Source organism: Chrysochloris asiatica, unplaced genomic scaffold (genome assembly GCF_000296735.1).
Source record: "Chrysochloris asiatica unplaced genomic scaffold, ChrAsi1.0 scaffold00081, whole genome shotgun sequence".
NCBI lineage: Eukaryota > Metazoa > Chordata > Mammalia > Afrosoricida > Chrysochloridae > Chrysochloris > Chrysochloris asiatica.
Window position 1 is genome coordinate 9239003 of NW_006408599.1, and position 22551 is coordinate 9261553.

Sequence of the window (22551 nt, forward strand, 5' to 3'; positions counted from 1 at the left end):
AGAAGGATATCATGTTTGGTAAGGTGGAGGGTCAGAGAAAAAGAGGAAGACCCCCAACAAGATGGATTGGCCAAGTGGCAGCACTGATGGACTCAAGCGTGGCAACAGTAGTGAGGTTGATCCAGGATCGGGCAGTGTTTTGTTCTGCTGTGCACAGGGTCGCTATGAGTCGGTACCGACTCAATGGCAGCTAACAATAACAACCGCAAAGATGTTGACCTTGTCCTACCAGTGTGAAAATCTATTCATTGGCTCTCCATGACCTTCAATTTCCCTTCTAAACTCCTGTGCCTGCTTCCAGAGTCCTGATTGTTTTAACTCTGCTTAATTCTCCAGCTCATTGCTCCCTGGAACACCACCACCAACCTTGAACTTTGGTGTGCAATACCTGCATTCTCAAATGCACCATATGCTATTTCATAGTGCCATACTTTTGCACTTATGCTCCTTCTGTCTGCTTAGACCCCCTCCCCCACTGATCCACTTGGCAAACATCTTTTTTATTGGGCAGGAACTATGCTGTTCTAATGGCACCCCAACTCCAACGGCATGCTACTTTAATATCTCTGGCACATACGACATTGCCTCTTTGTTTACCATCTGTTCCCCAACTACATGATGAGCTCCCCAAGGCCTAAGACAATGCCCTTGTCACCTCTGAGTCCTCAGAGCCTTCCACAGTGCACAACGGGTCCTGGCTAACTCACATTCATTCACTCTCTCACAGAGAAGCTGGCTCCTTCAAGAACTGTTTGTTTAAGAATAGAGGGGGTGACTAAATGGAGAGTGATTTGATTATTTTTAAAATAAACATGAAAATAAATGCACGGATGAGGAGTAAATGAGTCAATGAAGAAATGTATGAGTGAAGAAATAAATGAATGTCTGCCTGGCAGAAGGAATGCACTCCTTAAAAGGAATGATACAGGCTGATGCTCCCTTGTCTGAGAAAACAGCTGCAAGTAAACAGAATTCAAAGAGAGAGGGGGATCCTCTCCCAGGCCAGCAGGAGGACGGTCCAATTGCAGTGGAAATGGCCCTGGCCATGGGAGAAGGATGGGCCATCCTGAGCACACAGCTGCCGAAGACTCTTGTGCAGCTCAGAGGCTCTGCTTGAGCTCAGGGCAAGTTTATGCAGTTTCAGTAGCTTCAGAGAAACGGACTCTCCCTTCTCCGAGCCCCAGGCTCCAGGACCCATGATTCTGTTGGGCCCTCAGGGGAGTAGGAAACTGACCCCAATTTCCTGGAGCCTTGGCCTGGTCCTAGGATGCATTTGGCCCCCAGTCCCAGAAAGGCTGCAGACCTCAGCACTATGTAGGCCAGGACTAGCAGAGGATGTATTAGAACTAGCTGGAATCTATGTAGGGAATTTCAAGCTGGGAAGGCCTGACCATAGAAGGTGAAGGCACAAAGAACTAGTCTCTGCCTCTCTGGTCACTGTCCCTTCTGCCTAGTTTGGCTGGCGCTTTCTGTGGCTGACTTAATCTGTCTTAAAAAATGTGGCACCTTTTCGTTAAGACACTTTAGTCTTCAAAGCAAGGTAAACTTGGGAATGGTACTTCTGGGCCTCTACAGCCTAACCCAGACTATATTTCTAACTCCTTTTTTGGTTACACAGAGTTTAGTAACTGGTACAGTTACTAACCTAAAGGTTGGAGGTCCCAGTCCATGCAGAGAGGTCTCAGAAGACAGGCCTATCAATCTATGTCTGGAAAACATTCAGTCATCAAAACCTATGGGGCCCAGCTGTACTCAAACTCTTATGGGACCTCCGTGAATCAAACCAACTGCAGGGCAGATTGCTTTGCACAGATCTAGTGCTGTGCACATATTTATCATTCTACGGAATCAATCACCTTATGTCCCCTCCCTTCCTCCCTCCAGCTTCTCTTGTTTGCCCACGTCCAGTCCATGTCTTTGCCCTTCTGTGTCCTTGGAACAGGCAGACTTTGTGGAGCCACTCTGTATTTTCAAATCCTCCTTTAGGACTGGATCTTAGGGCACTCAGCACTTGTCTGTCACCTGGTGCAGATGCTATGAGAGGATTTTTGCTAATTGAGTCCAGGTTGACCATAGCCCTGGTATTGTTGAGTCTCCAATCTGGGAAGATCAGGGGACACTTTTTCCAGGCACTGACAGGGAGCCTACTGGGTGTGTTTGGCTCTGGATGCACAATTCTGCATGCTAAAATGAAATCTCTCAGAAGGGGACCCAGTATCCCTCAGGGAAACGTGCCGAATCTTTGTGTCTGTGCATCCGTCTGTAAACACTAAGCATGTGCACTCTCCACCTTTCTAGAGCTCCATAGAGACCCACAGAACTGGAAGGAATATAATTATTATAATTATATTATTGAACACCTCTTATGTGTCATGTGTTTAACATACATTTTAAACACCCTTTTAACAACATAGAAGAGTGGAAATTATGTTCCATTTATAGATTTGGAAACAGAGGCTCAGTTAGGAAGTTGAAAAGTACGTTTTAAAATGATGTTAGTGTAAGACCTGTCTAGAGTATGGACTTGAGACAAATTGTCTTGGTTCAAATCCCAGCTCTGCAACTTCATAGCTGTCTGGACTTCAGGAAGTTACTTAACTGCCTCAATGTTTTCAACTGTTAAATAGGAATAGGAGTCTACTGTCTGAGTGCATTAGCATGAGAGTCAAGTGAGCCAGTTTCTGTGAAGTATTCTGAGCCTGGTATACAAGCCTCTCTAAGTGTAGGCTAAGCTTTTTTAACTCCATCTACTGTAGTGACACTATGGGAACTTCAGAATCAACTCAACCATTGTGGCCACATCACAGAGGTATCCTGTGCCAACATCAGGTCATATGATTAGGAAAAGCTTGTGCACTTTCACTACAATGAAAAAGAAGTGAAAGAAAGAATTCAACTCATTCTCTTTAGTAGACGTGAAAATAAATAAAATAATGGTGGGGAGACATCATGGCAGCCTCAGGACAAGACAGAAGCAGGCAATGCAGTGCATGAAATAAACAGTTACGCTTTGGAGGAAGCTAACCTGGGCACAGATCTCTGTTCCACCGCTCCTTAAGTATAAAACATGGGTCAAGTCATTTTACCTCTTGAACCTCAGTTTTATCATATGTAAAATGGGTACAGTAATGCCAGGTGCTGTGAGGCCTAAATGAAATGATCAGTGAAAAGCACTTATTCTGGCAACTGGCATGTCATACCAAACTCAACCCAACCCACTGACATCAAGTCGATTTGGATTCATCGAGACCCTGTAGGGTAGGGTAGAGCTGCCCCATACAGCTTTCAAGGTTGCCATCTTTACAGAAGCAGATGGCCGCATCTGCCTCCCATGGAGAGGCTGGTGGATTCAAACCACCAATCTTTAAGTTAGCAGCCAGGCTCTTGACATGTAATAAGTGCTGGATCAATCATTGCGATTATTAGCCATTTACCTCTGTTCCCAGTCGAAGCTTTCACACTTATTTTGTTTCCTCTCAGTAAATTACAGTGCTGCTGTACAGCCCCAAAGGAGAGGGTGGACAGAACGTAAGGCTTGTGCAATGACAAGGTTAGGAAAGCTAAGGCTTCATTTGAGACCTAACTCTGCCAGTAACTTGCTGTGTAACTTGGAGTATGCCTCTTCCCCTCTCTGTGCTTTAGTGGTTTCATCTGTAAAATGAAGGAGTCTCTGAGGTCTGTTCACCTCTGCGGTCACATGGATCTATAATGTTCCTGAGATCTTCTAGAAGGTTTTGAGGTGTTTGGACAAGCATTTGACAACCCTGAAACAAGATATACCCCTGCTTGCTGAGACACTGTTCATATGAGAGTTATATTGTGTCCAGAGAAGAACTCACTAAGGCAGGGTCTGTCCCCACCACACATGGCAAAAAGGCTTTTGCCACCAACTTCTGTGATTCATGCCATAAATGATGCATTACCAACTCCACTCTCATCCTTCTGCTCTGGCTTCGGTTCAGTTTTGAAACATAAAAAGCCTTTAGCCTTTGTTCTTTTCCACAGCAACCCCTATGCACATGGTGACCCTGTCCCCATGCCATGCCCACCCTACTCTCCTAATCATCTACAAAACTCCCACCATGCTTTTCAAGTGGAACTGGGTTTGAGTTATAACCTCTGACAGCCCAAGAGCATCTGACATGGATTAAGTCTTGAGACAATTAACACTTCTCTCTGGTTGCCTGGGGATGGGATCCCTGCCTTTTGGCACTAGCCTGTCCTAGAAATCCTTCCTTTCTCTGTTGGGGGCAGTGGAAAAAGCAGGGCTGTGGAGTCAGAACATCACTTACTAACTTATAACCACAATCCTGTGTAAGAACTTACCCTCTCTGAGTTTTCTTTCCTCATCTGTAAAATGGGGATATTGTTTCTTTTTTAAAGTGTTTTTTGCAAGTTGCCAACGCCAGAGAGTCTACACAGCAGCTAGACACCCAGCAAACACTAAAAAAGTAAGAGCTGTTATTAGAGTTCCCTGTCTAGGTTTGGAGGGAGAGTACTATAATCCTACTGCTGAACTGTCCAATATGGTGGCCACTAGCCCTGGAGTGGCGCTGTAGGATAAGTTCTGGATTGCAAGGTTAGTTTGAGTTGCAAGGTTAGCAGGTCAAACTCACCAGCCACTCCTAGGAAACCCTACACAAGGTCTCTATAAACCAGAACAGACTTGAAGGAGCTTAGCAACAACAGCCCCATATGGTTACTTACATTTACATTTGAACGAATTAAAATGAAATACAATTTAAAAGTCACTCTAGTCACATGTAGCTAGTGGCCACCATATTGAACAGCACAAATAAGAAAAATTTGCATCATTGTAGAGAATGTCATTGGGCCATGCTGGTCTACAGAGACTGTTGTTGCTAAATACCCTTGAGTCCATTTTGACTCATAACAACCCTATGTAGGGTTTCCAAGGTTGTACATCATTGTGGGAGCAGAAAGCCTCATCTCTCTCCCATGGAGACCTTGTGGTTCGCAGTCCAGTGCTTACTGCACAGAGCACTGTGCTCCTAAAGACTGTATATTCTACAGGTTTATTTGAGCACGAGACAAGTTTTCATTTTGGCTCATACAGGTCACCCCATCCCACACACTGGCCTGATGAATGAAGGCTGCTTCCTTTTCTGACATTCTGGAGTTGGCACAGGGCTGCCAGCCTTTGCTTTGATAACCTCTAGGACCCCACATGAAACAGCAAGGATTCCCAACACTAGATGTGACCTTCACATCAGGCTAGTTCATGTGTACCTTTCCCAGAGCTGTTGTGTATGGCTGCATAGGTTGCACACTGCTCAACTTCAGGGAGTGCTCATCATCATTATCTATTTTAACTCCTTCATTGAATCCTCACCCAGAAGCAATGAGGTCAGTACTATTATCGCCTCTCATTTTGTACATGAAGATTTAGAGTTAGGTAGCTTGTACGTAGTGTAGCTGGGGTGCAAACACACAGTCCAGGTCTCACAAAATACTGGCTCCCAAGGGATGAATGAAGTAAGGGAAAGGGTTATTTTAAAAGTTGCTTTTCATGACAGTGGTGTGCAACTCCACATACTATGCCATCCCCGCCCCTCCCCCCCCCCACACACACATACACACTCATTTCCTCTAATGCTAGGATCTAGAACTTGTTCGAGACACAAAAAATTCTTCCTCCATACAAACTGTTAGATTCAAGATGCTTTGGGCGGTAGGTTTCTGCTGTTTACAGGCAGTGAGAGGGAATCTGAGGTGAATACTAGATTTGGCGCTCAGGGCCCTGGTCTGGGGGTAGAGGAAATTCACTTTCAGTACAAACGAGAAACGTCAATTGTATCAGGAGCCCATTTGGCACGCATCCCCTCATTCTTTGAGCCGGCAAGCAATACCATGCTCCTTTGAGTATAGTCTCTCTGCCAGTTGCCAAACAAAGCTGCTTGAGTCGTCTGATAAATTTACATTTTCCTCTCCTTTAAATACAAACTGGCCATGAAACTTACTTGGCAGGCCCCAGGCAGACTGGGTTTCAGTTTGATAACATGGCCACGGCCAGAATATTATTTGGCTCAGCAGTTTGGGTAACTGTTAGCAACAGTTCTCTGTCAGGGAGTCAGAGGGAAGTTGATCAGCCTGCGTGAGGCCATGGTAATCTCTGGCCTTTGCTTGTTCTGGCACAATCTCCTGCTTCCATGGCAGTCAGGGATGGGAATGACTTGAGGGACAGATGCCCATGAGTTTTTAAGCAAAGATTTTCAGGGAGTTTCAATTTGATTCAGTTTACCCACAGTTGGCACTCAATGGATTCAGTCTACCCCCAGTTGGCTTGGTATCCATCATTAAGGGGACCTGGATTCTGACTCTGACACATTTTGCTCCAGCAGTATCAATGTGTGGTTGAGTAACATCACCGATTTTAAGTTTTTTCATCTGGAAAAGAAGAAATTGCTCTAGATGTATATTGTGCTCCTTGAATGCCCTTAGTTCAGCAGCATTTCCTGAGCCCCTACTAGGCGCCTGGCACTGTCCTTAGTGCTGAAGGTGCAAGGATGGTTAAAGGCAAGGTCAAGGTTTTCACAGCCTGGTGGGGGAAAGTGAAATGAAAGTGGACAATTACAATGCAGTGTGGTTAATGCTATGAAGGGGGAACCTAGAGGAGGGGCACTCAACTCATAAGAAGAAAGGGATGCCATTAGAAATGATTCCTGGAAGAAGCTGTGCCCACGCTGAATGGTAAAGGATGAGAAGTTGGGCAGGTGGAGACAGGAGAGGTAGAGAATGCAAAGATGAGATGAGACATTCTTTAAGGTAGAGAATGCAAAGATGAGATGAGACATTCTTCCATTGGTCAGAAAAGTGGGGTCTTGAAGTTTGTCCTAAGGGAAATGGGAGTTTCTGGTTTTGAAGAGCTTTAGGCAGGGTAGTTTTCATGATCAGATCTGTATTCCAAAAGTCATTGTAGCTGAGATATAGGGAATATACTGGAGGGAGACAAGGGGGCAAAAACAGGAAGCTGAGCAAGAAGATGAGTAGTGGTCCAGGAAGCAGGTGATGATGTCCTGAGTTAGGGAGGGGGCACTGGGGACAGAGAGAAGAGGAGATGTTTTGGAGGGAGACTGGCTAAGACTTGGTAATTGCTTGAATGTGGAAAGAGGGAACAGAGGAGTTCAGAATGGTGGTTTGGGAAACTGAGAACAGAGTGTGAATTTAATTCATCTTTGATAATTTTGGCCATGATGCACAGGGCAGTGCCGGGTATTTGGTAAGGTAGATGAAGGAGCAAAGGAATCTATACCTACACCAAGAAGCAGTTGTTCGAACAGAACATGGGAACACTGAATGGTTTAAAATTTTAAAAGGTGTGTGACGAAGTTGCATTTTTTCACCATATTTATTCAACCTGTATGCTGAGCAAATAATCCAAGAAGCTGGGCTCTATGAAGAAAAACGTGGCATCAGGATTGGAGGAAGACTAATTAACAACCTGCTTTCTGAAAATAAAGAGGACTTAAAGCATTTACTGATGAAGATCAAAGAGCACAGTCTTCAATGTGGATTACATCTCAATGCAAATAAAACAAAAATCCTCACCATTAGACCAATAAACATCATTCTGATCAATGGAAAAAAGATTGAAGTTGTCAAGGACTTCATTCTTCTTGGATTAATTCTCAGCACTCACGGAAGCAGCAGTCAAGAAATCAAATGACGTATTGCATTAGGCAAATCTGCTGCACAAAACCTTTTTCAAGTGTTGAAAAGCAAAGAAGTCAGCTTGAGGACTAAGGTGCACCTGACCCAAGCAAAAGCTGGACAGTGAATAAGAAAGACTGTAGAAGAATTGATGCTTTTGAGTTATAGTGTTGGAAAAGAATATTGAAAGTGCCATGGGCTGCCAAAAGAACCAATAGATCCATTTTGGAAGAAGTGCAGCCAGAGTGCTCCTTAGAGGCCAAGATGGCCAAACTTCGTCTCTCATACTTCGGACATATTGTCAGGAGGGACTAGTCGCTGGAGAAGGATATCATGTTTGGTAAGGTGAAGGGTCAGAGAAAAAGAGGAAGACCCTAATGAGATGGATTGGCCAAGTGGCAGCATTGATGGACTCAAGTGTGGCAACAGTAGTGAGGTTGGCCCAGGATCGGGCAGTGTTTCATTCTGCTGTGCATAGGGTCACTATGGGTTGATACCAACTCAATGGCACCTAACAACAACAACAACAATGACGGAGCAAAGTGGCTCTGTAGGATAAGTACTGGACTGTGAACCATCAAGTGGGCAGTTTGAGCCCACAAGCCACTCCGTGAGAAAAAGATGAGATTTTCTCTTCATTCAAAGATTTGTAGTCTCTGAAACGCTACATAGTTTCACTATGAGTTCGAACCAACTCAACAGTACTTAACAACAACAATAATGAAGGAGTCTTACTTAAAATACTAAATGATGAAGAACAGAGACTATATAGCTTTTGGTATGGATTGCATCTCAATGTAAAGAACACAAAAATCCTTACAACTGGACCAATAAATTACATTATGATCAACAGAGAAAAGATTAAAGCTGTTAATTTTGCTTGGGTCTGCATTCAATACTCAACGAAGCAGCAGATAAGAAATCAAAAGACATATTGCAGTAGGCAAATATGCTGCAAACAACCTTTTTAAAGTATTAAAGAGTAAAGATGTCAGTTTGAGGACTAAGGTGCTCCTGACCCACACCATGATATTTTTAATATCCTCACATGCATGTGAAAGTTCAACAATGAATAGGAAAGACCAGAGAAGAATTGATGCCTTTGAATTATGGTTTTGGAGAAAAATACTGAAAGTATCATGGACTGTCAGAAGAACAAACAAATCTCTCGTAAAAGAAGAATAGACAGTTTGGTTGTTTGATGATGCATGGAGGGGATTGTAACCATGATAATGAAACAATATATGATAGGATGAATGTAAAGCTAATGTTGTCCCATGAAAACTATCACATAATTCACAATAAAACATTAAAAAAAAAAAAAAAAAAAAGAAGTACAGCCAGAATTTTCCATAGAGACAAGGGTGATATGACTTTGTCTCTTGTTCTTTGGGCTTGTTGTCAAGAGGGATCAGTCACTGGATAACGACATCATGCTTGGTAAAGTGGAGGTCAACAAAAAAGAGGAAGACTCCCAATGAGATGGATTGACACAGTGGCAGCAACAATGTACTCAAACGGAATAATTGTGAGGATGGGGCAGGACCAGGCAGTATTTCGTTCTGTTGTGCAGAGGGTCATTATGAGTCAGAACTGACTGGACAGCATCTAAGAGCAACAATATGAAGAAACCCTGGTGGTGCTGTGGTTAAAGTGACCAGCACCTAACAGATTTGCAGTTTGAAAATCCAACAGCTGCTCCATATGAGAAAGAAGTCTGCTTTTGTAAAGACTGTTGTTGTTGTTAATTGCCATCAAGTCAATTCTGACCCATAGCAACCCTGTATAGGCTTTCCAAGGAGCAGCTGGTGAGCTTGAACCACCGACCCGTAAAGACAACAGCCTTGGAAATCCTATGGAGCAGTTCTACTCCATCTATAGGGCCTCTGAGTTGGAAACAATTCCACGGCAATGGGTGGTAAAGAATGCATGAAGACAGTACTTCACTGGGGCTCTGTTGACTAAACTCTGACTTACCTGGCAGATGATTCTGAACACCTGTGAAACAAGGGGCATCAACTCTAACTGGTTAGTGCTATATCAAGTTCAAACTCCTTGTAGACTAAAGTTCTCATTGGAGCCAGCTGGCTTCTTAATTCCCTTCCCCACTGATGACTCTCTACCCATTATATTTGGTAGTAAGGGGCATGTAGAGATGAAAGAAACTTCATCAATCATTGTCTTCAGAGAACTCCTTCAGCAGACAAGAGTGTCAGAGTTTCAGTTACACACACATTTAGATAAATTTCAAACTCTGTCCTATCCTTGTCCTCATTCTTTCTTCTCCAGTGTTCCAAAAATTATGTTTCTAGGCTAAATATAGTTATTTTCCCTTTGTGCTTGAGAAGCCAACTGATGTCTCAAGATAGAGGTGGTCCCAAAATTTTAAAGTTTGATTCATCTGAATCCAATCAAACCATGGGTGGTGATGGTGATAGAGAACTGGCAAAATAGCCTTGGCTTCTCTAATCAAAGTAACTCACCTCTGATCAATTTCATAAACTTGGATTCCATATATGATTTGCTTTGTAAGGGTTCCAACATTTTAACAACAACAACAAAAAAGTCTGAAAGATAAAAATCTCTGAACAAATACAGTATGACGTTATGGGGAGGAAAATGAGGTTCAGAGAGACTGCAATAAATGCCCACTAGTACTTTTGTATTGGTGACATTGCCATTATTCAATTCTGGAATATGTGGACAGTCTCCTGGGTAAAGTGGTTCTTAAAGTCTAGTCTGGTCTTTGGTAACCAGAGCAGAGAGGTCTCAAGTATTGATCTCAAGTTAAAGGAGGCTTACCTGGGAGGCATCACTGTCTTCACACTTGATCCGACACTCGCTGTTGAACTGGAAGCCATTAGTGCACTGGTAGAGCCCATGGAACTTGGGTGGAGGTGGGTCACAAGTCACAGGAACACATGCTCCCTCCTGCCAGCTGCCATCTTGGGTACACTGTGTCTTGAAGGCCCGTCTTCAGGAAGTGATGAAAGAAGAGACATATCAGGAACCAAATGGATAGACCCAAACCCTAGCATAATACTGAAGTTTCTCTGGAGTTAACTGGTCTTTCCTTTTCTTTTCCCATTCATGATTCCCTATCTGTTCTTTTGGGTTGTGAGGGACATATATAGGGATTAAGGAAAATTCATTCACAGAACTTTTCCAATGGGGTAGGCAGGAGTGTCAGACTTCCTTTTAGTTACATGCAGATTCTGGGGGTGGGGAATTCAAATCCTGTTAGCTCCTTGTTCTCTCACGTTCTTCCACAGGTTCGGATGGGTGTGTGTACAATGATGACATTAATATCCCTAATTCAGTGAGCTTTGCTAGACACTTGGTAAGCACTTTACACCCTCGTTTAGTTCTCACAATAGCCCTATGTGGCAACTGTTATTATCATGCCTATCTTAAAATCCAAACCAATCAAACCAGTTGCCATCAGTTCACTGTGACCCTACAGCACACAGCAGCTGAACTGAAGACCCACAGAAATGCAGTCACTTGCCTGAGGCACCTGTCACGACCAGCCATGCTGGAAATTCAAGTCAGTTCTGTTTGATTCAAACTTGGAATTATCAATCATGTAGTTTTAGCTTCCCACAAAATCAAATAGGATGAAGGTACTGCCTCCAATATAGAAATGAGCACTTTCTTCCAAGCAGATAGCCGGGCGTGACTCTCCTCCTCCCCCAAATTCAGGAGTGATGTTTCCAGCCCCACTTACTTTTTTGACTTCCGAGAGGAGCCGGGCACATGGTATCCAGGTTTGCATTTGTATTTGCAGAAAAAGCCCACCTTGTATTTTTTGTTCTCGCCCTGACACCGGCTGGTCTGAAGGTCTGCATTGGGCACCCGGGGCGGATCCAGGCACATGAGCTCGCACAGGGCCTCAGGGAAGGACCACAGCCCATCCTCCATGCAGGTCAAGAGGCTGTTGTTGCCTAGAAGACACGGACAGACAAGGTTAGCAGAAGGAGAGGTCTCTTCTCCTGCCAGCCAGGATAACTAAATTAAAGGAGACTCGAAGAATCAGAGGATCCTCCAGGTGAAACTGCAAACCTTCCCACTTACAATTGAGGACGCTGGAGAAATCAAAAACGCTGCCACAAAGAAGAGGCCCACATTGGGGGAAAGTTTTGCTCTATATCTGCAGTGAATTCAAATTCAAACCTCCTGATTCCTGACCCTGAGCAAGTCACTTCATTTCTATGAGCCTCTATTACCTTGTGCAGCAATAGAAACAGTCTTCCTTTAATCCATTCTCCTTGCTTGCCAGGTGGGGCACACAAGCCCAGTGTTGAGGGTTCTTGCCTTTTAATAATTGCCATTATAACCTCTTATCAGAATTTACTCAAAACTCTGCTATCAATGTGCCATGTGACCTCAAGGTACCGCTCCTACTCTGGGCCCCAGCACCCCTGTAACTGCCCCAGACCCCCGATGCCTGAAAATGACAGCACTGCCTTGTCCGGAGGTTGGAGTTTCCTTGCAGGCCCCAGTGTTCAGTGAAGCTTTGCCAAACAGCTGAGTGAGCCGCACTTCCCTGTAACCTGTGCCAACTCCGACAGACGTGCTGATTGCCATCGGGAAGCTGGCCTGATGGGGAATGTTGAGAAGAAGAAAAGTAAAGCATGGGGAGTTGGGCTTTTCACTGCCAGATCGTATATTATCGAGGTACAGACTGCCTGAAACCTCCCTAAGACAATTAGAGGAGGAGCTGAAACTTGGGTTTCTCAACTAAACTCTCCTCTTCCTACTTATTACTGAATGGTGTTGACAACCAGGCCTGGAAGCATGCTGGAGACTCCAGGATTTGAAAGTTGGAAGGTCTGATAAGGAGAGGTGGAGGTGATAGGAAGAAAATGGACATTTATTGAGCATTTATTATGTACTGAGTGCTTCTGATAGGTCATTTTGTTTCTCTGACAACTGACAGAATGACAATTTCCACTTGGAAATAGAGCCTCACAGAAATGAAGTGACTTGCTCAAGTGACTTCTCTCAAGTTTTGTAGAAGACAAAACTGGGATTCAGAACAAGTTCTGTGTAACTTCAAAGGTTACAAATGCTCAGCACATTTCACGTCATACATTGGGGGAGAGGCACACCTCAACTCTATTATCTACAGAGAGAGAACAATTGCTCCTTCATTTCAGGGTTGTTGAGAAGGTTCAATGAAAGCACATTCATGGAGAGGTCCAGAAACGCGCAGTGCATTTCCTTGTTAACTTCTTAACTTTCTTTCTTCCTTTCTCTTTCTTTCCCTCCTTCCTTCATTCTTTCTCTTCCCTTACTTTCTTCTAGCCTTCCTTATTAATTCCTTCCTTTTTCTCTTCCTCCTAAACTTTTACATTTCACCAGCTGATCTGTAAAGATCATAGGAATTGAAGACTTCAGTTATCCAACAAACATTATTCAGTGCTTAGTATATGCCTGGTAATGTTTTTATGTTGGGGACAAAGCAGTGAACAAAACCAATAAAAACTCTGCCTTCTTGAAGCTTATAGTTTAGGGGGATAGATAGTCGCACTGAAAAAGTAACTTATTTGGTGTGTTACAAGGTGGCAAGTGCTATGGAGAAAAATAAGCAGGATAAAGAAAAAAAGGAGGAGAGAGTAGTTTGCAATCTTATGCAGGCTCCTCTTTTTCTCTTAAACACTGACATTCTGTTCTTTCTCCACCAGTTTGTTTGCAAACCCCACAAAAGCTTCTATTCTATGTGGATTAACTCAGATACTGCAAATGGTAGCTATTTCTACATTGAGTCACAGGAGTAAAGGGTATGGAGCAGTGATTCATTTGATTTCCAAAGCAGAGAGGCTTTCAGGACACCCAAGACTACAGACTTCTTTTTGCACTGTTCTTTCAATCTGGGCGATGCTTCGGAGTGCTCAAACCCAGCATAAGCTTAGTGGGAAGGGGAGTTGTAAAAGACAGAGGGTGCACATCCTCAACAATTCCCACAATTGGGATAAAATAAATATGGGAAAAGTGTTGGGATTCCTAAAAAGGACCCCCAATGAGCTATGCAAATTGTATATTGTGAAATGAAAGCCATTTTTCTTTCATGGTGGAATAATGTAGAAAATTTCAAAATGTGAATCAAGACAGAAAACACAAACCAGGAATGGAAATGCTGGGAGAGGGTGACTAGGCGTTAGCAGTGACCCACAGTCAAGAGAAAACCCAGCAGATAGTGGTGATTCAGGACCATGGACATGCCCTCTCCACCCCTCCCCCACCCCCACAACAGAGAAATTCCAGAAGATGTAGACACCAAATTGCACTATCAGTATTCCAGGGCCCCAGCTGTAGCCACTACCCTGCAACTACCATACAGCGTTGAAGAACATAGGGTATGACAGATGCTGTCTCTGCCCTGCCCTCATCCCTTTGGCATTCACCTCCTAGCCTCTGAAGGCAGCTCACTGCACCTACAACCCTCTGTCTGAGGCCTTTTTTTTCTGATCATGGAAACATGTCCAGCTCACACACACAGGACAACCTGAAAGTCCTAAGGAGCACTCAACCAATGATGGAGGAGCAACGTGGCAGATTTTAAAAAGGGATTGTGCTCTAGTTGCCCACAGTGGTCAGTGGCTTGAGAGCATACTCTTGTGGACTTTCATTGTCTCCCTTCCCCACTCCAGATCATTTCAAAGGGGCTTCAAAAAGTTCATGAAAATTTTCCATTCCCTTTTAATTCCATTTTTCCACAAACTATTTGAAGCCTCCTTGTCTTCCTTGAGGAACATAAGACAGGAACATGACAAGTGAAGGCATGTTTTTTTCTGACTCTGGGGTAGAAGCTGAAGTTAGACATTAGGTTCCAAAATCCCTGCCTCTAAAATGCTATGTGTCCCTGTATCTCCATGAGTGTATATTTTAAAGCTAGGAAAATTAATCTTGCTCTGTCTACCAAATGTGCTAAGGAATTTCATTCTTTAATGAGTATTAAAATGATTTGTAAATTGTAGCAATGCCAAAGATATGCACTTATTTTTATTATCTTATTTTAAAAATTACTCAGAAATTGAATGTACAATTCAACTGGGCAGCTGAGATATAAACTCAACACAAAATAATATTCTTGATAATCTAAAAAATATTACCCAAAAGAGTAAGTCTGAAATTAACAAAAAGCAGGATACAAGGAGGGAAATATCAGGTGATGAAAGGTCTGATTTTCTTAGCACCTGCCACATTGTATGGGTACTGTCCATTATATATGGCTAAGGACTATATCTTGTTCATTCTTATATTCCTAGGGTCTAGACTAATACCTGGCATCTAGAAGCAGTTGCCAGTCCATCATAAATGCACCCAACATAGTTGAATTGAAGTTGACTAGATGATGTAATGGTGCATTTTTAGCCACTTATTAAACCTTTGTGATTTTGCTATTGAAGTTTTCTGTTGTGAGTTTGAGAGATGTTTTTCCCACAAAATTTTGGTATCTCCTACCTGTGCTGATAGTGATTATTTGATAAAGAATCCCGGAAGACATGACATTAATGAGGTCTTAGGATTTTTGCGTTATCTTGAAGAGGGCTTGGGTTTCAAGTGCAAGTTGAAAGAGTCAAGAAAAGTTCATTTGAAATGCAAGGGACAAGGTTTGTGATGCTGCCTGTCTTACACGATGTTTCCAGTGAATACCATATGTCTCGGATGCTCAGGGTTCTTAGTGTTCTTCCAAGGGCACTGACCTCTGAGGATCTGAGAGTAACATGGAAAATGGACCATGTCTATATAGTTCCAGTATCAAGACTTCATAGGGTTAAAAAGTCAGTGGCCAGATGAGCAGTCATCAAACACTCATTGATCCCTTGGAGAAAATATGTATTCACTGTATGCTTACTCTGAGTCTGGGTTTCTATTGGCCATTTCTTTTCATCCTAAACCCAACCTTTAGTGTGCACTCACAAACATACTTTACAAATGAGGATACTGAGGCTAATGGATGTGAGTTTTCTCACCAATCACCAAATAATGGGTTAAAGGGCAAAGCCAGGAATGAGACCCCAATCTGTCTGATTCCATTGCTAAAACATGCAGCAAAGAAAAAAAAAAAAAATTGACAACTTGAAGGGAGGAATGGAGAAAATACAGAATGATTAAGGAGAAAATATTATTTTGATTGTCTCTTTATCTCCTGGATTGAGAAGGGAGGCAAAGGAAGTGACAGTAACAAGTTTAAGAGACTTAACAAGACGTTTTTTTCAGTCCTTGCTCTATCATATCCAGGTAAAAGCCTCAGATCTGAAATTTGTGCACCAGGTGGAGCTCAGGATGCAGAGGCATGAAATGTCAATTGGTCCTAGTGGGTAAATGTGGCAACTTGTTTTCTTAAAGGAAGAGCAAAGTTGGGATCAACATCAACTAATAAAATGATGGTCCTCCTGGGGCTCCATCTTCACAGCAGGGATCACACTCCCCCACAGTCAGCAGAGAAGCAATAGCAGAAGGGTCTGAATCACTTTGATTAAGAATTATTATTAGCCACACGGAGGGCTGTGATAATCAATGCTAATTTATACACCTCTGTTTCCCCAGGGCCTCTGATTAAGAGGAGAAGTGTGATTTCCTAGTCTGGAGTTATTTATACACCCCACATCTGGGTAAATGGGGCTGAGAGAAGGACTCGGATGGCCTGGAAGTTGGAGAATTTACGATTTCTCCTGGTCACATCATCTCCCTCTGATCTAAACCCCGAAAGCACTCAAATTAAATGTCTAAAGCTTTTTGGTCAACATTTCTTAGAGTAAAAATGGGATGCTATAAGGCAAGGGATGCATATTAGAAATGCTTCCTTCCTTTCTCTTAGGATAGTTTAACAGCATTGCTAGGTCTTTCATTCATTTTTCAAAATAAACATTTACTGGGTATTTCTTTCTTTACTAATTCATACAACAAACTAGTTGATACATTTAATACAATTTTCCTGTGTTCTAGGTCCTGTGCTTGCTGAAGGAAATAAAAAGGGACTAGATACAGCCACTGCAGTCATGTGACTCACAGTCCAGTGTGGGTTTTTGATGTTTTGTAGTCATGAGGGTCCCACCTTGGGGAGGTCATTTGAAAACTTGATGAAATTATCAGTCTCTCTAATCCCCCAAATGCTCAGAACTTATCATACACAATATTACATCTAAATTAGGGAAATTCACAAGCCTCCTTCTTACCCTTCAGAAGTTAACCCCTTAGAGTGACGACCTCCAAGGTGGGAACCTCATCCTGAAGTGAGATAGTATTCTTGCTATTTGATAGAGGGACAGTGATATTCCTGATGAACCAAGCCAAGGAGAAGGTCCTGGCAGCTCTGAGAATCACATATAATGCTGGAACTTAACACTTGACTAGAAATCAGGAGCATTCATCCTGATAATGCCATTAAGTTGCTATATGATTTTATACACATTTCTTCCTCTCACTGGACCTCAGTTTCCCCATTGTCCAAATGATCCAGTTAGTTCTGATGAGTTCTATGGGCACTGCCAGCTCAGACATTCTAGGCTTCCCAGGCCAGCCTCTTGCTCATTTTCAATATCTGGCCTCTTCTCCATTATTCTGAACTATGTTTTATGCAGGTCTATGTTTCTAGTGCCTATTCCAGGAGGATATCATTAAATGCTTCCAGTCCACATCCAGTTCTCTCTCCCCAGTGAGCCCTTCTCAAGGACTAACAGTTGGCTTTGCATAAAAACAGCCTTGGCTTCCAACGTGAACTCCACCACTTACTAATAGCGAAGCCTTAGGCAAATTCTTTAAACTCTGAGGTTCAGTTTCCTCTGTGAAAAAGCGGACAATATTAGCACTGACTTCTTAGGCTCACCAGGTTCTAATCATACACAGAAAACTAGTCATAGCAGTTCCAACTTTTACTTTCTTTTCATTTTCTTTCTCCTTCTTTCTTTCTTTCAAGGTTCACAACGATCTTGGGTGGAGATTTCACCACGGTCATCTCCATCCACACTCTACTTTTCTCCTTAACTGCACAGCAGGGAAGTTTCCACACATACATTTAGTGGGAAAAAATCAGGAGCACAGTGAAAAACAAACCTATCTGACGCTTAGGGTTTAGGGTCCAAAAGGAAGGCCGAAAAGCAGCCTCTTGGCTTTCCACAAAGGAAGCAGACCTGGCCAAATCAAAGGGGCCCAATACCTTTCAACTGTGCAGGGTGACGGCACTGGAAGGAACACTTGCTGCCAAATGTGGTCCCTTCGAGACAGGAGAAGGAGGCTGCATACACATGGTACTGGTCTGGGACACCACAGTCCACGGGCTCACATGCCACCTGTTTGTTCCACTTGCCTTCGGTGCAAGTCACTGTGACGCTGGGTCCTATCTGAAAGGCAGAAATGGACACAGTGAAGGGGAGCAGACTGAGCCCCAAATGTGATTAAATACCCTAGTCCCCTAGGCTATGGTTCAGAGTCTTGTCTGGGTCCCAGTAGATGAATGATTAGTACTTCACTTTAGTTCATTTCTAATGATCCCAACAACTGCATGTATTGAATACTTTGGTTTCCATTTCACAAATATGGAAAATGAATCACAGAGACATTAGCCCCAAGTTACACAACTGAAAAAAGGCTAAGGGGAAACAAAATCCAAAGTTTGTGTTCTTAAATGCTGCCTGATTATAAGTTTGATTTCATGAATGAAAATCTTGACACCCAGAAACCTCACAGGACATGATGGTTTCTTTCAAGAAACAGACTCTGAAACATGGCACAGCCATAGAATCTTTGGATTTCTTCTTGCTCCTGGAGGAGGTTTCAGCAATCAGTTGCAGTGTCTGTCACTGAGTAGGCATCACCAGGAGATACTGAAGACCTGGGTGGTTGTCCTCTGTGCTATGAGGTCTTTCCTTGTGCCATGGATTCCATTGTTAAATGAGTAGACTGAACTCAAGGACAGCTTGAAGAGCTTCTGCCTGCTCTGAGATTTGATGGTTCCTCAGTTCAGAGAAGTAGGCATGAAGAAGAAACAAGACTCGAAAAACTGAAAGGGGAGACAGGGAGGTGCATCAAACTAGAAGACGATAGTGCTGTGTGGGTGGGAGGGCGAGGTCACACTATGGAGCCAAGGGAGGGACAGTCAGCAGCAGCCTGGAGGCTTTCATTCAAGGAGGAGTCTGCCAAATCCCAGGGGACAGAGGATGCCAAATGTTGATCTGAGATTTTAAAAGCAGAGGATGTTTTTTTCCCCTCTTAAGCACACATCAAAGGGTGTACAGGTCCCTCACTGCCAAAGCAGTCTAATTATTTCCATAGGCGCTCAGACCTGCTGTGTCTGATGCATGGCAGTAGGTGTCTTAGGAGAGCAATCCAGAGCCCTGGAGCACCCAAATGGGAAGCTATTCAAGCCCAGGAACTGTGTAAATAGGCATTCCCAGCAGCGAGGAATGTACCTAGTATGCTTGGTAGCATGGAGGTGAAGTCCCCAGAAAAGGCTGCATCGGGAATCCTAAAATCTCAGAACTGGAAGGGCCCTTAAACTGCTAGTCTGACTGCCCCATGTCCCACCTGAGACCTCACAGTAACATCTGGCTGTAGCAATATTCCGCCACATGTCTCAAATCCACTCACTGACACCAACCTGGCTCAAGACATGTTCCTTCTTCTATAAATGCTTTTGATGGTCTCCTGAGGTAACTCCCTACTTTCAGTTTTACTGTTGGACTGCAATCTACCTCCAAATGTAGTCATAAGACCCTTTGTCAACTGTGATCTGACCATATCACTTCCTTCAACTGTTGTTCTTAAAGTAAACTCCAAACTTCCTGACCAGGTTGAAGGACCCAGCACTGGAGATCCTTACTCACCTCCTAAGACTCACCACTTGGCTGTGGCAGCTCTTGCTCACCAATAGAGTTCTACATATTCTTCCTGCCTGGCTCCAGAGTACAAATTCATGCCTTCTCCCCTCCCCACCCCTCCTAACACAAACTCCTTTGCCTACCTATCTAGTTGTGAGTCTTCAATTTGCTTTTCTAAGTCGTTTTCCTGGAGCCCCCCTGTACTTAGGAAACACCCTGCACTTCCCTTTCACAGTGTTCATCATACTTAGAGGTCATTACTCATTAATTGCTTCCTCTTTCCACCTAATGTCTTAGTGACATTATTTTCTTTGACACCTAGCACAGTGAATGTTTCACAGTGAACAGATGCTTTGCAATGAATGAATACCTCATTGACAAGAGGGCTTACCTCTTCCTAAGGCAGTCCATTTAAAACAGTGCAGTCAATTCAATTAAGACTATAAGAATTTTATTCCAAAATGCTTGGACCCATGTTATTCCAGATTTGCATCCTACACAAAGACTCATACACATTGTGTGGGAGTCTACTTGGAACAGGTTAACACTGTCTGAGATAGTCCAGGCCTATCTATCTATCTGCCTATCGATCTACCTACTTATCTATCTATCTAGGTATCTACCTACCAACCTACCTTCCTTCCTTCCTTTCTTCTTCCCTTCCTCTTTCCCCTCCCTCATTCCCATCCATCCATCCATCTAGCTATCATTCATTTATAAGTACTTATTGGGCACCTACTATGTTGCAGTTCTATTTTAAGTACTGGGAATTTAGTAGACCACGGGACTGACACCTGATCAACCTTCTCTTGGATGCGCAGTATCTCTGAGCCCAGCACCTGCACACACCTGGCTCTTGATCAGCTCATCATCCCGCTGTATCTGGAGTACGTAGCCCATCTGGCAGCTCACGGTACACTGGGCACCATGGTAGCGGTCACTGCTGGAGCAGTTGAGAGAGGCATTCTCCACGGCCAGCTCTGGGCAGTCAGTGGCCTCACAGGCTAAGTGCACACAGCTAGGGAGGAAGAAACAAGAAAGTAAGAGGGAGTTTTCTCAGCAAGATAACTGCACTGCAACTGAATGGTGAATGCTAAGGATCTCCCTCTCTAAAACTCAGCGAGTTCAGATGAAGAAGGGAGATGACTTGGATAAAGAAGATTGTGCATGCAGGCAGTAAAGTTTGCCGTTAGGGGCACAAAATAGGGTTCAAATCCTACCACTTTGACAGCTTAACATGTTGTCAGATTTTAATTCTTTTAGGGCCTCTGGCCCTAAGTTGAATGAAAGCCCCTCCATGTTTTATGACAGAACACACTTTCAAGGGACAGTATGAGAATTAAACTAGATAGAATTTAATTAGAATAAAATAAGAAAGGAGTGGAGATGTATTTCTGAAATTTAGTCAATAAAAGCCTTATGATAGGTCACAATAGACTGTTGTCTGATCTATACAATGAGTTCCCTCAGTTGGAACACACTCAGAATGCACAGAAACCACCACAATGGACTGGATACCAACCATGGTGATGATGGCATGGGCCTAGGCAACATTTCATTCTGTTGTACATAAGGTCACCGTGAATCAGATCCAATGAATAACAACATACGTTAACAATACATCTCAGCTCTGTCACCTACAACAGATGTGTGACCTTGGGTAAGGTACCTGTCTGAGAATCAGTGTACTCTCAAATTCTGAGACCATCATGGAGTCATGAAACTCAACTAAGGTGATAGGTGTGGAAATTCTTTATAAACTCTAAAGTGGCACAGAGAACATGCATTGTTTCTTGCTGTAAGTGTGGTTCAATCCTCTAAAAACATGAATTTTTCCTATTCTTCAGTCCAAGCTACATGTCAATTTCTATAAGCAGTGTTCTCTTGTGTTTCCAGGTGAGCTCGCTAGCAGGTGGTCTACTCTCTTTCCTCTAATGATGCTGCTTCATGTTTCATGTATGGAAAACAGAGGTCCTGGGTACCTGCCATGTGCTGGAATGTGTGCTAATCCTATGGATGCAACAGAAATGTGTTCCCTGTGCTTCGATGCTGTTTTCCTTTTTACTGCAGTTATACAGACACTCAGTAACATGAGATACTAGTCACCGTTTGCTTATATACATGAGCTCACTTCATCATCACAACAACACCATGAGCTAAGTGTTACTCATTTTACAGTTGGAAAAATTCGGGCTAAGCAAGATCAGGTTACCTGTTTAAGTGTATATAACTAGTTAGTGGTAGAGCTGTAATTCCCACCCAGATGTGAGACTCCAGAGGTCTCATTGTTAACCCCACCTCATGCTCCTGAACTAGAACTTCCTTGAAGATAAAGATATTGCATGCTTCATCTTTGTATACTTCACATGGTCAATTAAAAAGGCCTTGCTTAGTAGATGTTTCAGAAAGATGAATAAATACAGGTAAGCATTTTTTCTAGAGGGTGAGATATTGTTTCCTTACACTGAAAACTTCTAGGGGAGTGTTCTGTAACTTTTGCGTCTCTAACTGTGTCTAATCCAACACCTGGCATATAGTACATAAACGACAGAGACAGAGAGATTCGCATCCAGAACCACAAGATTTTGTTTTTCTGTTTTAGGTCTAGGAAGAGGCAGCAAATTAGCTTGAGAAGAAATTCCACTTTTTTCTTAGTACCAGTTTCAGGATTCCCCAGGAAACTGGGAAATTTCCCTTCATACCATGCCATTTCCTAAAAGTACGGTGATTAATAAGAGGGTGGGATGGGGAGTCTAAAGTCTCCAAAATTTATCTGAAACAAATTCATGTTTTGAAGTAGCTACAGAAAGACAAACATTTAATTTAGGTCTCAAACTGGCATTGACTCTGTCCCTTCTGAAATGCCAGACACCTGGGTTTATGTAACACTTCTTGAAATATTCTGACTTACTCTCCTCTTCCTGTACCTGACCATTCCTATAGGACTGTATCACGTGGAGACCTTGAAGAGACTGTAACTGTGAAGTCAACATGAGGTTTTTGACACCAAACACTGCATCTGTTCACATTGTGTAAGCACTAAGGGAAGGAATCA

The 22551-nt window shown here is 43.1% G+C and overlaps 1 protein-coding gene across 1 annotated transcript in view; it reads right to left on the reverse strand.

The window, feature by feature from the left end:
- Positions 1-22551, reverse strand: part of PAPPA (pregnancy-associated plasma protein A, pappalysin 1) — a 302780-nt gene that overhangs the window by 48273 nt on the left and 231956 nt on the right. Inside the window, exons 14-17 of the mRNA XM_006865683.1 lie at positions 20346-20514; positions 17837-18020; positions 11399-11615; positions 10474-10645 (exon numbers count right to left, since the gene is read on the reverse strand). Coding sequence (XP_006865745.1) covers positions 10474-10645; positions 11399-11615; positions 17837-18020; positions 20346-20514 — 742 coding nt within the window. The remainder of the gene's footprint in view (positions 1-10473; positions 10646-11398; positions 11616-17836; positions 18021-20345; positions 20515-22551) is intronic.